At 38.5% G+C, this 14,716-nt stretch overlaps 1 protein-coding gene across 1 annotated transcript; it reads right to left on the bottom strand.

Moving 5' to 3' along the window:
- Positions 1 to 1,690: 1,690 nt before the first annotated feature.
- SUMO2 (small ubiquitin like modifier 2) lies at positions 1,691 to 9,321 on the bottom strand. Its single transcript, XM_063293143.1, has 4 exons — positions 9,116 to 9,321; positions 6,896 to 7,027; positions 3,186 to 3,257; positions 1,691 to 2,312 (listed from the first exon to the last, which is right to left on the bottom strand). Exons 1-4 carry the CDS (start codon positions 9,134 to 9,136, stop codon positions 2,250 to 2,252), a joined length of 288 nt encoding a protein of 95 aa, XP_063149213.1. The 5' UTR covers positions 9,137 to 9,321; the 3' UTR covers positions 1,691 to 2,249.
- Positions 9,322 to 14,716: the final 5,395 nt, after the last annotated feature.

Genomic DNA, 14,716 nt, shown 5'->3' with positions numbered 1-14,716 from the left:
AACAAAAACTGAAAACAAGTGCATTACTATGTTACTTCAGGGTCCATGATCTAACATGACATTTGGAGAGAGCCACTTCAGTCTTGTGGTTAACACCCCAGGACAGAAACCAGGAGGCTGTGCATTCTAGTTCCCCCTCAGGCATGAAAGCCAGGTGGGTGACTTTAGGCCAGTCTCTCTCTCTCTCTCTCTCTCAGCTCAACTCACGTCACAGGCTTGTTGTTGTGGGGAAAAGAGGAGGAGGAAGGAGTATTAGGTATGTTCCATGGAGTTATTTATAAAAATAATAAAGTCAGGGTAAAAAAATCTAAAACAAACCCACTGCTGAAAAATCTTGCCAAGAAAACTGGAGGGACTTTTCTAGGCAGTCTTGGAGAATCGGACACGATTGAATGGATTAAAAAAAGTGACAGTGAAGCTCATTAATAACCTATTACAAGATGCTGGTTTCAGGCTTAGTATTTCTGCAATAAGGAAAAAAAAAGTGATCAGTGAAACTGATTGCAAAAAAAAAGCCAGAGATATTAGGTAGGACAAAAATCTCCCCATTCACGGACTATCCTTACCAAATTTTCTTATGTATCATAAGCATAATAAAAGTCAGTTAATCCATTATCCAGCATGTACTTTACTTTGAAGTTATGTTGGCACAAACTAATATATTTCTGAAACTTTCTGTGAACAGATACTTAGGATTTTAAGCAGTATGTATTTGCTTCCAAGTTCTGAAAATCTGGGCTGCACACATGCAGAGCAGGATATGCAGCACCATTTCTAGAACAAAAATATTGTTATTTTATTATATTGCAACAAGGGAAATACAGAATTTTATAATGTAGCCATCACCTCTTATTTGAAGCAGTCCAGTAAACTCCTTAGGACTGAGGTATTTTTAAAATATACTGAATGAATTCCTAGGTGCCACCTGGAAAATCTAGAAAATTGGTAAGAGTAAACTGCCCCCTCAAATTCTGAAATTGTGTTACAGAAGTTGACAACTGATAGGCATTACCATATATATGGGGTATGGTTATGAAAAAATCCTTTGCAGATCTTGTGTTCCAAATACAATCATAGCATTACTTATCTAGCCCTAACAGTCTCTTCTGTTTTAAAAGTGTAAGAGAAGCGGGACACATTATCACCTGATGTCTAACAATCAACATATTAAAGAAGTACTTTGTGCTTCCCTCATCCCCAAATATTAAAGCAGGCAGGAATAGTGTTTCCATTTCCCTTCTTCGGTCTTCAAAACAGTCACATGGATCAGCTAATCACACAACTATCTATCCATGAGGAGAATCTGACTGCAGATCAGCTGCATTGTGCTTAGTTTCACCTTGTCTTTCCAAATAACTGCCCAATTTTATATTTACAAAGGCACAAGAACATGTTGCTTTTAAGCCAAAGCATTTGCACAAAAAAATAAACACAGCATTTCAATTTAGCAATTTACATTAGAAGCCTCAGTTCTTGCCAAGATTTTCATTGCAAGAAGTGATATTTACTGCACCCTCCACATCCAGTCAGCCTCCCTGCTACTGGTAATTTAAAACTTGTCTAGACAATAGACAAATATAAGAACAAGATTAAAATCTGATGAAAAAGCAAGAAATTAGTTGTTTCTATCTCTTTTTACCAGGTGATTGGTTCTAAGCTAAGCATGATTACAATTCAGAAAAGTAAGCTGTTTATTTTAAACAAGAAGTTTATTTAAACAACAAGACGGAAGGGAAAACTATCCAAGATCAAATTTTTGTTTTAGAGTAATTTACTCCTACTTAAAGACAGATTGCTCTACGTGTAACAGCTACGTACAAAAAAGTTATAAAATTGTCCTTGGTTGTACAACGATAAAAGAAAAACAATGAAATTGTCCAATCAAACAAAGTATGTAAGGTTTTTGTTTTTTCCAACAATGAGAGCAAAAATAACTTACTGGAATATAAAGATAAAAGTTAGAGGAGCATGCCACTAGTGGAGAAATGAGATATTTTCACAGACCAGTTTGTTTTTACCACCCTTTCTCCATATGATGTTGATCAAAACATACAATTGGCTATTTAGTTAAAAAAAATATGCATGTCTGTGCACATACACCAGTTACTTTATGTACAATAGAAGGAATAAGAAAAGAAATCAAAGAAGAGAGAAAGCTATACTGCAGTAGTCAAGATGTGGCTGAATCAGGTCTCTTTTTTCTAACTGTGAATATGTTGTCTGTGGGAAAGGAAGTTTGGTTCTCTCTTTTAGTACATGCCTCCTGTCTGCTGCTGGAACACATCAATTGTATCTTCATCCTCCATTTCCAACTGTATTGAAAAAAATTACAAGTCAGTTCCAAGTATGACAAGTGATGCAATCCAAGGTTTCTTTGGATTTCTCATTATACTCCCAAGAGCACAGAGAGAAGAAAAGGATAACTAGAGATCACCTTGTATTTGGATTGTTAAGTAATGCAAATCTAATACTCCATTTTCTTCTGTTCATTTACCCCACTCTCCGCCAAATTCAATTCTATTAGGAAACAGACATTTTATTACACAAGATTCTGTTCAACTTGTCCCGTGGTAGGTTAGATTCGGAAAAGCATTAAGTGGAAGACCTCTACTCAGCTAATGAGGCTTTCTTGAATCTTACTCTAACTGAAGGAAACCCCCAAAGATGTTCCTTTCAGTCAAAGGGCTCCTAGGAATAGCCAAAAACGAATACCTCTGCTATAAGCAAGGCAGGGGAACTGAAACAATTCAGTGCAGGCTTCTTTTTTTGAATAGAAGCATTTTTAGATACAAGCTAATTGCCAGGAAACCATCACACCAATAGGTTTTGCTTATTCAGGGTTAATTTTAGTACTTCACTTGGTAGATATTAAAAAAACTATTACCTTTTAGGCCTAAACTAATTGGGATCTTCAGTTGTTAATAGAAAGAAGTAATACTTCATTCCCAACCTGAAGGCCATGTTGCAAGAGGAAACCTGGGTTTTCAAAATGTTTTTTAAAGACATCGCAATATTGTTGTTTACTAACTGCTGCATCAAGCTCTTAATGGAACAAATATTCTACATACATTAGTACTTCAACATCTTTCAGAAATAAGCAAAGTTTAGCTATAAACAAGGAAATATGTAAGGGTCGTTTTTAAAACATTCCTTGCTGTTTACACCTCTAAACAATTTTTTTTTACCTGTGCAGGTGTATCTGTTTCATTGATTGGCTGCCCATCAAACCGGAATCTGATTTGCCTCATTGACAAACCCTACATAAATACAAAAATAAACAAATTACCAAAAACACCAACATTTTCCTAAGACTGTACACTGCTTCTCTCTCCAAATTCATATTCAAATTCAGTTTATTCAGCATTAATATTCATCAGTGACCCTACCAGTAGAACCTAACATTAGCTAAATCTTTTAATCCAGAATCAATTATTTGAGACCCAAACATTAAAGCAGTTCAGAACCAATTTTTCAGAAATGATAGCAACCAAATTCATAATCAGAAAACAAACTTTCCTAAATTAAGAAAACTGCTGTACAGATACAACACTACATTTTAGTTTTGATAGACATACAGTTTATTTATCAAACTTCTCTGCTGCCCATCTCGTACACGACAACTCTGGGTGGCTTACAGACCATAAAATAACAATCAAAAACAATGCAGTATAAAATCAATATAAATATAAATATTCATGAATACTAATATAAAAGTACAAAAGTATAGAGTATAAAATTCAAGATGGTAATGGGCCTTAATAAAATCTTATCCTTGGCACGGTCATGGTGCCAGCCACCCCCATGAATGGCTATCCCCCCTCCCATCCCAAGCAAGGTGGCACAACCATGTCTTCACCCCCTTCTGGAAGCCTGGGAGAGTGGGGGCCTGTCTTACCTCCAGGGATAAGATGTTCAAAAGGGCGGGGGCCATGGCAGAGAAGGCCCTCCTCCTGGACCCTGCCAATCGGCAATCCCTCATGGACAGGGTCCATAGCATGCCCTCCCTGCCTGACGGGTCAATGTAATGGGGGTGAAGTGGTCCCTCAGGTAACCTGGCCCCATACCGTGTAGGGCTTTAAAGGTGATAACCAACACCTTGAATTGGACCCAGAAGCAATCTGGTACCCAGTGCAGCTCACGCAGCAAAGGTGTTATATGTGCCCTCCTTGGGGCTCCCAAGACTGCTCGCACAGCCACATTCTGGACCAGCTGTAGCCTCCTGATAGTCTTCAAGGGTAGCCTCATGTAGAGCACATTACAGTAGTCTATACGGGAGATGACCAGGGCATGAGTGACCATTCAGAGGGTCTCCGGATCCATGAAGGGGTGGAGCTGGCGCACAACACAAAGTTGTGCAAAGGCTCCCCTGGCCAGGGCTGCCACCTGCTCTTTGAGCAGGAGTCGTGAGTCCAGGAGGACCCCCAAGTTCCGCAGCAGATCTGTCTGGGGCAGTGCAACCCCATCCAGAATCAAAGATGGCAAATTTCTGGATGCCCGGGAGCCCCTAACCCACAGCCACTCTGTCTTGCCAGGGTTCAGCTGAAGCCTCTTGTTCCCCATCCAGACCCTCACAGCCTCCAGGCACCCAGAGAGGGTGGCCACAGCCTCACTTAGGTCACCCGGGATGGAGATATATAGCTGAGTATTATCAGCATATTGATGATACCTCATCCCGCGGTGACGGATGATCTCACCCAGCAGTTTCATGTAGATGTTAAAAAGGAGCAGGGAGAGTACCAAACCCTGCGGCAACCCACTAAGTAGGGGTTTGATTATGTAGTATTGAATTCATTTATAGGTTCAAAATGACCTTCCTCTCAAAAATCCAAACACATTTGGAGAGGTTTCTGTATAGTAAATTCACATTCTTTAAATACAGGTGACCTTTCTTTTTTCCAATTTGTACTATAAATATTGAAGAATGTATACATAGTTCACACATCAGAGCAAGCTAAAATACATTATGGGAAACCAACTACCGTAACTTATCTGATAACCCATGAATGAAAGGAAGCATTATTGGAATATATAAATCTGGTTATAGTAAATCCCATATTTAATGTATGAACGGGAAGAAGGGATGACCAGTAAAGCTGAATGTCCATTGTGGGTTTGCCCTAAACCTAACAATGAGTCAAGCAAGACTGGTAAGTAAAGGAGGGCTGGTATGTGTCCTATGGCAGCTCCCACTGTAGCATATCTCATTGGCCCCCCCACTCCCAATATCTCCCCAGCTTCCCTGCCTCCCCCAGAGTTTCTACCAATGTCCTAGCACAGTAAATCCCTTTCAGATTTTGTCCACTAAATCCAAAGTCTACTAAACTGAGATCCATTAATTAGAGTTTTTACTGTATTGTTTAGTATTCCATAATCTCTGTATTATCTGATTTATAAATGAATTCTGGTAACTGAAAATTACAAAGGTAAACATGGTGAAAGCATTGCACAGCAGCTTGGCCAAACTGTGCACATATTCACTGACTAGTTAAATTATCTTGGAGAACCATGTTAGTCTACGGTGACAAAAAAAAAATCAGGAATCTGGCAGCACCTTTTCCAACTAACAAATATTAAAAGGCATGAGCTTTTGTGAGCTGCAGCTCATTCCATGTACAGAGTGGTTATATTACATCAGTTTCCATCCCGTATCAGTCTAGTCACTCTATGCATTTGATGAAGTGAGCTGCAGCTTACAAAGGTTTATGCTTATGAAAGTTTTACCAGATTCCTAGTTAAATCAACTTGAGACTTGAAATAAATGTAGAGTTTAAAATGTCTGCATCAAAACACTTAAAAATCCTTCCTGGGATCCACTGGACTATGCAGTCAGAATTTGCACATGGTAGAATCAGACCAAACAAGATACAGGTTGGCCTGTTTCTGCCATCACACCTAATTTTGTTGCATATTATCAGTCAAGAACCATACTCTGATATAAAATTAATTCTTACTGCACAAAGCCTAGAAAAATACAGATTTGTGTTATCTGTCCTCCCAAGCTTGGAACCGGGGGGAGATATTTTACTGCTTACCATGCTAATGGACAACACAGCTCAGTATAGCCTTTCATTATACCAAACTGCATTATGCAAGTAGTTGGTCCCAACGTCTCTAATACAGGGGGCTAGGGATCTGCTGATATATAACAAGCAATCCCATCCATCAAAGTATGTTGGAATTGTAGTTCAGCAACATCAAGGATTCTCAAGTTCTGCCCTAGCAAAAAGCTGTATGTGAATCCCATTGAATTTTAATGCTTGGGAATGTTCAACTACAGAAAGTCTTCACAACTGTTATGGTAGATGATTCCCACATTCCTTTAAGTCCCATAATTCTGTGAAATGTCTGTATACTATCATTAAAAAGGTAAAGTTTCTCTCAAGTGAAGCTCAACTCCTGGTGACTCCTGGAACCAACATGGAAGTGTCACCATGTTTTTCCAGATTATGTTTAAGGTATCAATTACAGTGGTTCCATAATCACTATTCCTTTTATCCAATAATTATAAAAGCAGAATATACACCACTGAGAAAACCAGCACAAGGATAGAAAAGTGACCTCTTTTCTGCCTCAGGTTACAGTTACCTACTACTATATATGGGAAAGCAAAAGACTTCGAAGAAATTCTGTTATCATCTCGTGTTCATCCAGAGGCATGCAGCTCATATAAGGTACCTTTATTAAATCATCAAAGAGCAATGCCTCTACTGGAGTTTGCAGTAGGCTGAACCAAAATAACGAGACCTTGTTTTGCCAGTTTACCTTGAATAGTAAAATTTATACCAGATGCATTTTAATATAACATTAAATTCTACATTCATAACAGTTACAAAGCTTTAATACCCTACAAATAATTTTAAAGATGATTCAAAATAGGTTTCATATGGCTTCTCACCTGTCGTTCACAATAAGCTTTCATTAGTTTGCTAAGTGGTGTATGCCTTTTAATCTTAAATTGCACCACAGATCCATCTTGCCCTGCAACCTTCAGATTAATATGATCATTATTTTCAGTCTTCACTCCTTCCTGTAAGAAAGGGGGGGGGGAGACAGAATATTAAAAGCAAGTTACTCCACCTAGTAAAATGTTATCAAGTTGAACATTCATCTTGTAGTTGTAGGATTACTAAAGGACTAACCATTATAATTCTCAATTTCAAAAATATAATTAGCTAGTCATAAACTTGTAAACAAAATTCAGTAAACTATTACCAAAACAAGAAAGGGTCATGGTATTAATCAGATAATTACAACAAATCCCATGCTTTATGTTCTAAACAGTATAAGTTAACTTGTATCCACATACTATTGTGGATAAACACCAGTGGTAAATCAACAAGACTCATTACAGTTGCTCAAACCTATACGGGAATAAGACCCACTGAACTCATAAAACAAACAAGTTGACATGCATAGGACTGTATTGTAAATCATAGAGTAAAACTGCTAATATAGTACAATGACAACTTATTTTTACTTTTGAGGGGGAATTTTTAAAGGTAGCAACACTGAGCTTTAAAGAATTCAATGATCAATGTTGTCTTTCTTGGAAAGCTAACTATTCATTGAATTTTAACTTCAGCACACTGGTTGCCAACACCAATTTTACTTTGACTAAGCCAAGAAGTTATTATTTTAATATATTTAATGTACACAATTCTCAAATATAATTATCTAGTCCATAATTTCTGTGCTCTTTAACATGAGAAGCGCATAAAATTAGCAGTCTTTGTTTTTAAATAACTCCTTCATATTATCTCTTAAAATATGCCAAATTTCTTAATTTATTTTTATTTATTTTATTTATTATATGCTAATATTAAATAAATTTTCTAATGTTTGAGAATATTCTCAATATTCTAATGTTTGAGAATTTAAGATTAAGAATAAGAATTTCATATTCTAATAAGCTTCTAACAATATTCTAATAAGATATAAACACCCTATATGTAGTTCTTAAACTTTGAAGCTTCATTAGACAATGCACCATGAAAAATAGGAAAATACCAAATAATTGGACTAGCATAAAGAAATTTGCAAGTAATCTTTATAAAAGTATGTATTATTTACACTCTTCTCTGAAGAAATCTTTTCTAATAAATTGCAATGCTAACCCATGGGAGAGGAGAAAATACACTGTTATTTCAGTTTAAAATGTACAGCTTAACATAAGTACAGTATATTCTCTTCCTTAAGACAGTAACAAGCAGAGATTTCAAAAAAGCACCGTGTACCTCTGCTGACTGATGTCTATGACCCACTTTATGACTATCCACAGCATACAGAATTCTACATCAACATAATTGATTGCTTTCCTCCAATGCACCTAAAATTTCCCCCTACAGACATACATGCCACTACATCTGTTCAGAACACACTCATTCCCTCGGCGCAGCACTTCCACATCTCCTGGAAAACACGCACCGCTCCGCCGCACCGATTTCTCCCTACGTACCACACACTGCGATGCACAAAGTAAACCTCATAAATCTTCCTTTTGAAAAGATTTATTTCACCGCCTTCAGCGACAAAGCCCTTTCTCCGAGACCTTCTACGAGTCCCAGAGAGGTCTCTGAAACCATCAAGATTTTGGCGCCTCCAAAGTCGTATTTAAAACGAGGAGGAGGAGAAGCCCGATCATCGGTTGTCTATTACCCCGCTGGAATAAAAGGAGGGGGGAGGGATTACCTGCCACTGGACGACTCACGAAGCACCGGCGCGTAGAGCAGCTGGGAAAGAAGCAACAACACAAAGAGGCCTAACATCCCCAATCAGTAAGCTGCTGGACGGCACCCGACACAAGAGGGACTAGCGCCTATTTTTTTTTTCTGAAGGAGGGCGGGGGAGGAGAGAGAGCGTATCCTGGGAAAGGCGAAGCAGCCTCGTTGCTTTGCAAAGCCAAGAACGCTCCGCATTCCCAAAAGGGAGAAGGAGAACCCCTTTTCTCTCGAAAGAGCACCCACCATTCCTTCCCCCGCCCTCCGGAAAGAACCCAGACCGAGACCGGGGGAGGGGAGGAAAATGGCGCGCAAGACCCGGCGCGGCAGAGCCTGCGCTGCGCTCTCCTCCCCCCCCCCGTGCCGACCCGCAGCCCTTCACTCGTTCGCTCGCTCACCTTGGGCTTCTCGTCAGCCATAGCGAGTCGGCGGGGTCTGCTCCGCTCCAAACACCTCAGAGCAAGTGGGGGGACGGAAAGATGAAAAAGCGACCGCGACGGCCGAGACAGAAAGACTGGGGGAGGGGGCGAATGAACGCGCACGTAATGCCGCGGGGCCGCGCCTTGGCTTGCGAGAGCGCGCACGCAGTGCTTTCCCCTCCCCCTTTAGCCGCTTCCCCATTGGGCCTCGACTTACGAGAGCGCGCAGCGCCGTTACATAACTCAGAAGAGAATGGCGGAGCGAGGATAAAGCATGAATGCGTGCGCGCACCCAGGGGCGTCGTCCGCGCCCCTGTTTAACGTGCGCGCACCCCGCTGGGCGCAGTGAGCTTTACTCTTGCTCGTGAAGAGGGCATTGTCTTTTCAAAATGGCCGCCGGGCCTGTGTGGTTGGGGAAGTCACCGTTTATGGTCTTCTAAATAACTTTGTGTTATTATGTAAATTACAAATTACAGATAAAGCCAATTAGAAAGCAAACCGATTAATTGGTTAATGGACTAACTTCATTTATTCTCACTATATCCCATCACTTATGTCCCCCATCTGATACCACAAAAGTTAACTACTGACTCTAAGTAACACCAGATATGCTTACTGGCTCACTAGCCTAGATTTTGTTGCACCAACTTAAGTATGTCCCATTATAACACACTACATAGGTAGTAAACCATGCTTACGTTCTGTTGTCAGGTCATCATACAATTTAATGTGTAATGCTACTAAAATATACAATGTAGTTATGTTCCCCCAACATGCTGAACTTTAAACTTAGATTGCTGCACAATTTTAGCATATATGGAAAAGATGTAAGATGCCAGAAAATTAAATTATATAAATCACAGTAAGCCTACCATAGGTATGTTGAACAAAGGGGCAGCATCCTGTTGCTTCACAATCACTTGTAAAAACTGAACTAAATTTTGCTAGCATTTGCTAAATGAGGGTTCAAGAACATAATACCCTTTGATCTGATAAAAACAATTGGAAAATGTGCTGAGTGGGAAATTATTTAAATTGTTGTCTGCAAAAAGGGTATTTAAAAACTATAACCTAACCCTAATTACATGCAATTGTAATTTTCCACTAATACTACTCAACTGTGTGGGTAACACATGAGTATCAACTTGGAGGGAATATGAGGAGTTTCAAGTATTTGCATATATTATGAGCCTGGATGAATCTTTGAGAAATGTGGAAAAATAAGTATTATATACAACATAAATCAGAACCGGCACTTTGTCCAATTTAATAGTCATGTTAGATTACCAAGGTCTTAACAGAGCTGCACAGTAAGATCTAGCAAAACCCTGGAGTTGCCTGTGATCATCACCTTGTACTTGAGCAGTGTTTAACCATGGTTAATTTCACCAGTCTTAGCCCAATTTTCTAAGATCAAACATTCTGAACCTTGAACTGCATCATCTGATTGATTTACAAACTTGTGATTTGCTAGTTTGTGGTTTAACATAGATGTTTTATATGGTAACAATAGCCCTTGCTAAAAAGTTAACCAAGCAAATAAAAGTAATAAAGGCAAATAAAGATGGAAATAACTTTGCAGATACTTGATTTAGTTTCTTTTTATTTCCAGAGTTAATAAAACTCTTAAAATCATCAAGAAGGGATAATCTCATTCATCAGACATTTAATTATTAAATTATTTAGTACCTGTTTGCATTTTCATGTTAATTACTTAGCTACACAGTACATATATCAGCAGCCCAAATCAATCCAATGCAGGATGAAAACCTCTTCAGTGTGCTACCACAAGTCATTTCCACTTAGTTGTTAACACTTAGAATGTATATATAGCTTATAACTGCATAGCATGTCAGCTAGAAGGCCACATCAGGGTTTGTGTGACAGGTTGAAGGGTTGTACTCTAAATGTGAGTGGGGAAGTACCCATTTTATATCTTGGTTTGTTTTAAAAGGTGATTTAGGAGTCTTAAGAATATGTAGGGTGCTAAGACCTACAGCACCCTTTTAACTACTTAAAAACAGCACGCCAAATCCCCAACAAGCAAAAAAACCTAGATTTTTGACCCTATCCTCTGTGATGGATGAAGGATGCTGGCAATCTATTTTTTTACAGCTCTTGGCATAGTATTATGGAGAAATCCAGCATTAACTTTTAAACATTTTCCTGTATAATTTTTGGTTTTGTTTGCACACTTACCTATGATTAACTTAACTATGGTTTATTCAATTTCATATGGTTTGTTCAATTTCCTGGATTTGCAGAACCAACCAAACCATTATGTGAATCCAAGTTAATACAGATTCACATAATAAGTTACACCTAAAGCAAAACAATTAGCATGAGTTACTTTACAGCCCACAGTTGTGCAGTCATTGTCTTAATTATGAATTATTGATGTCAATAACGATCTGTTTATTTTGTAAGGAATTTTACTGGAACTTCATTAATAAAAATTAGAAAATAATGCCATATGTTTATGTTACTGGGAATATTGTGAAGTTTACAAATACATAAATATTGGGTAAAAATATACATTTATGTATTTTAATACATAATAATGAACATCCTAAGCAACTGCTTCCAGAACTCTTGCCTTTTGACTCATTGCACTTTAATGTCACAAATCTTAACAATGCAGACTGTGGTGTCCTCCAATAGCTTCTATTTTAGTCTTCCATGCCCATTTTCACTGCACTTCTGAAGATCAGAGAAACATGTTAACTGAAATAAAAATGGCAAAAGTGAAGAATAAAAACACACAAGCCACTGAGTATCTTGTATTTTGGGGACTGAATCTGTACAGTATAGCAAAAAAGCCAGTCCTGCTGCTACACTGTTGAAGTAACTTGTTAGTTTGGTTTTGACTTAACATATTGTATGAACCCAGCTATTCTGGTTTGTAAAACATACTTTGTTTTGTATGTCATCACATGAACCCAGCTAATTAAGATTACTTACTTAACAACGGAGAAGCAAGCCATGGGTTATGTGATATATGAACTAATTTTGTGTGTATAGTGAACAGGTATTTTATGTGTACATTCCATTTTCATCAAGTGGATGTAGTTCAACCACTTTTGGAAGGCCTTAGAAGTTTCCAGGAATTGTATAACACTTAGTTTATGTACAGACACACAGGCTACACAGTATATAAGTAAATGCAAACAAGTAAACTCAAACATTCCAGGATAAGATCAAGCCTCTTTTTTTTAGTGGAGCCCAATTCATGATTATATGGAGTTCATATATGCATTTCATATATTTAATTCATGATTATACAGAGTTCATTCATGCAGTTTTCTTGGCACCAATATAGATGTCTTCTCAGATTTTTTTTTAAAGTTTCCAATTTATTCTACTATCTTGGGAGTTAGTGGTATCCCATGCAAGTACTAAGCAGGCCACCCTGCTTCTTAGCATAGACAAGGTGAACTCCCTAACTGGTCCTAGGCTGTATCTCCAGAATGTAGGACTAGTTCATACTTTACACTAAGCGATATCATGTGATTTGCTAGTTCTGACTTAACACAATGTACAAACCCAGCCAACCAAGGCAAATTCAGCAAACCATGTCCTAGCATGATATCTGAACTTAGCCAGTGAGAAAACTCTCATTCCAAACCAAGTTTTTTCCAAAGGGAAACACCTTAATTACATTATCCCCACCTGGGAAATAAGGGAGGCATCCCCCTTTCAGATATTTGGTGGCCATTGGGAAATCAACTGAATGCAATCAGCAAAATTAGTTCCCATAGCAACATTATAACCTTCAATTTGCCTAACAAATGAATGTGTAGGCTAGAGCTGGTCAACTGGTTTGACCACGTGACAGACCCTTCTCTTAAGTCACAAAGTTGGAGGAGACCTTAGAGTTTTTCAAGTCCGAGTCCACGTTTGTAATAAGTATTCCTTTTTAGGAAATGGTTTGTTCTACATGCCAGTCATAAGAGACTAAGAATAGTTTTCTCTAAAAAAATGCTCAGGTGATCAATAAAGGCATAAAACATACATTGTGAAATCAAAGCATACACCTATTTAACCAATTTCCTTCAACAGTAAGAAGTTATTTCCCCAAAACATTCCTGTCAGAAATGAAATAATGCTGTAATTGTTACACAAATCTTCACACTGATAATACAAAAAGATGTTAAAAACATATATCTCACTTTTCTGTCATAGAACAATGGGGCTAATAGCATAATGAATAAAGATATAAATAGGACAATGGAAAACACATTAAATTATACAAATACTATATACATAGGATGCTTTTTCAAATAGGCATCTTTATGCAACAGTATTTGTCATTTTTCTTTGCCCTTCCATATTACATCCACAATTCTTCACAAAACAACTTCTACAATAGTTAATCCTGAATACTCAGTTCAAATAGGAATAGTTGATAGTCTGTTACAGCAAGACCAGAGCTTTGAAGATTAACATACAAAAATATTTTATGGACTATGGCTGATTTGATCAGATACACAGGTTATTGCCCTGAAAGAACATTATACATGCATATATGAATTAGAGATTGAGGGGAATAGTAAAAGATAAGAGACAAATGTAGCATTGGAGGTGCAGAATGAAAACCACTCACAAAAATCTATCAAAATGATTCTCAAATATCATAATGACCACCTCTACAAACCACTAAGCAACCCTTAATCATATACCCAAACTTTGTATTTTTCTGCCTTTTTTGGCAGGGGGGGCAGGGCCGCAAGTGGGGCGTGTGCCCCAGGTGCCGCGCTGGGAGGGCGCCAAAATGAGCACTGGAGGGCGCCAAAATGGGTGTGGAATCCATGTTTGTCCCGGGTGACACAGACCCTAGTTGTGGACCTGCGGGGGGGTGCCTTTGAGTTAGTGTTGACTCCTGGTGATTGCCTGGACAAGTCCCTGCAGTTTTCTTGGCAAGATTTCAGAAGTGGTTTGCCATTGCCTCCTTCCCAGGGCTGAGAGAGAGGGACTGGCCCGAGGTTCCCCAGTTGGTTTTGTACCTAGGGTGGGACTAGAACTCACTGTCTCCTGGTTTATAGCCTGATGCCTTAACCACTACACCAAACTGGCTCTTGTTTTCTGCATACCTACAGAATTATTTGTAACTTCTAAATCTGTATAAACTTTTGGAGTCATAGACAAGATTCTAAGGATATCTCCAATAACAAACTGGAGACATCGTCAAAGCACTCTGACCCTTTCCTTCTGTAAGGCCATCCATTTCTTTAGGGATATAAAGAACATTTGAAAAACTAGCTGGATAAATCTGCTCAGGAGGGTTTCAAGCATTCTCTTTCCACTTTTCCAGTCACTTGTAAAAAATAAAGATTTGAACTAGAACACTTCTAAATTTATTTAAATCACATAATTCAGACTTCTGATTTCTCCTGTTTCTGGCTTCTGCAGTAACAACTGTCGTGGGCTGACCCATCCACTGAGGCAGTGTACCCCCCCCCATGTGTTTTGTGGTTACATAACCTCTTTTCAGAAGAAATAAGACATGCTAAGCCTTCAGACAGGATTATAGGGCCCTAAAATGTCCCCACAATCCCTAATTCCTCCTGAAAGGAAATGGCA

This window comes from Candoia aspera, chromosome 2 (genome assembly GCF_035149785.1).
Source record: "Candoia aspera isolate rCanAsp1 chromosome 2, rCanAsp1.hap2, whole genome shotgun sequence".
Lineage (NCBI taxonomy): Eukaryota > Metazoa > Chordata > Lepidosauria > Squamata > Boidae > Candoia > Candoia aspera.
This window is presented reverse-complemented; position numbering and strand designations above follow the sequence as displayed.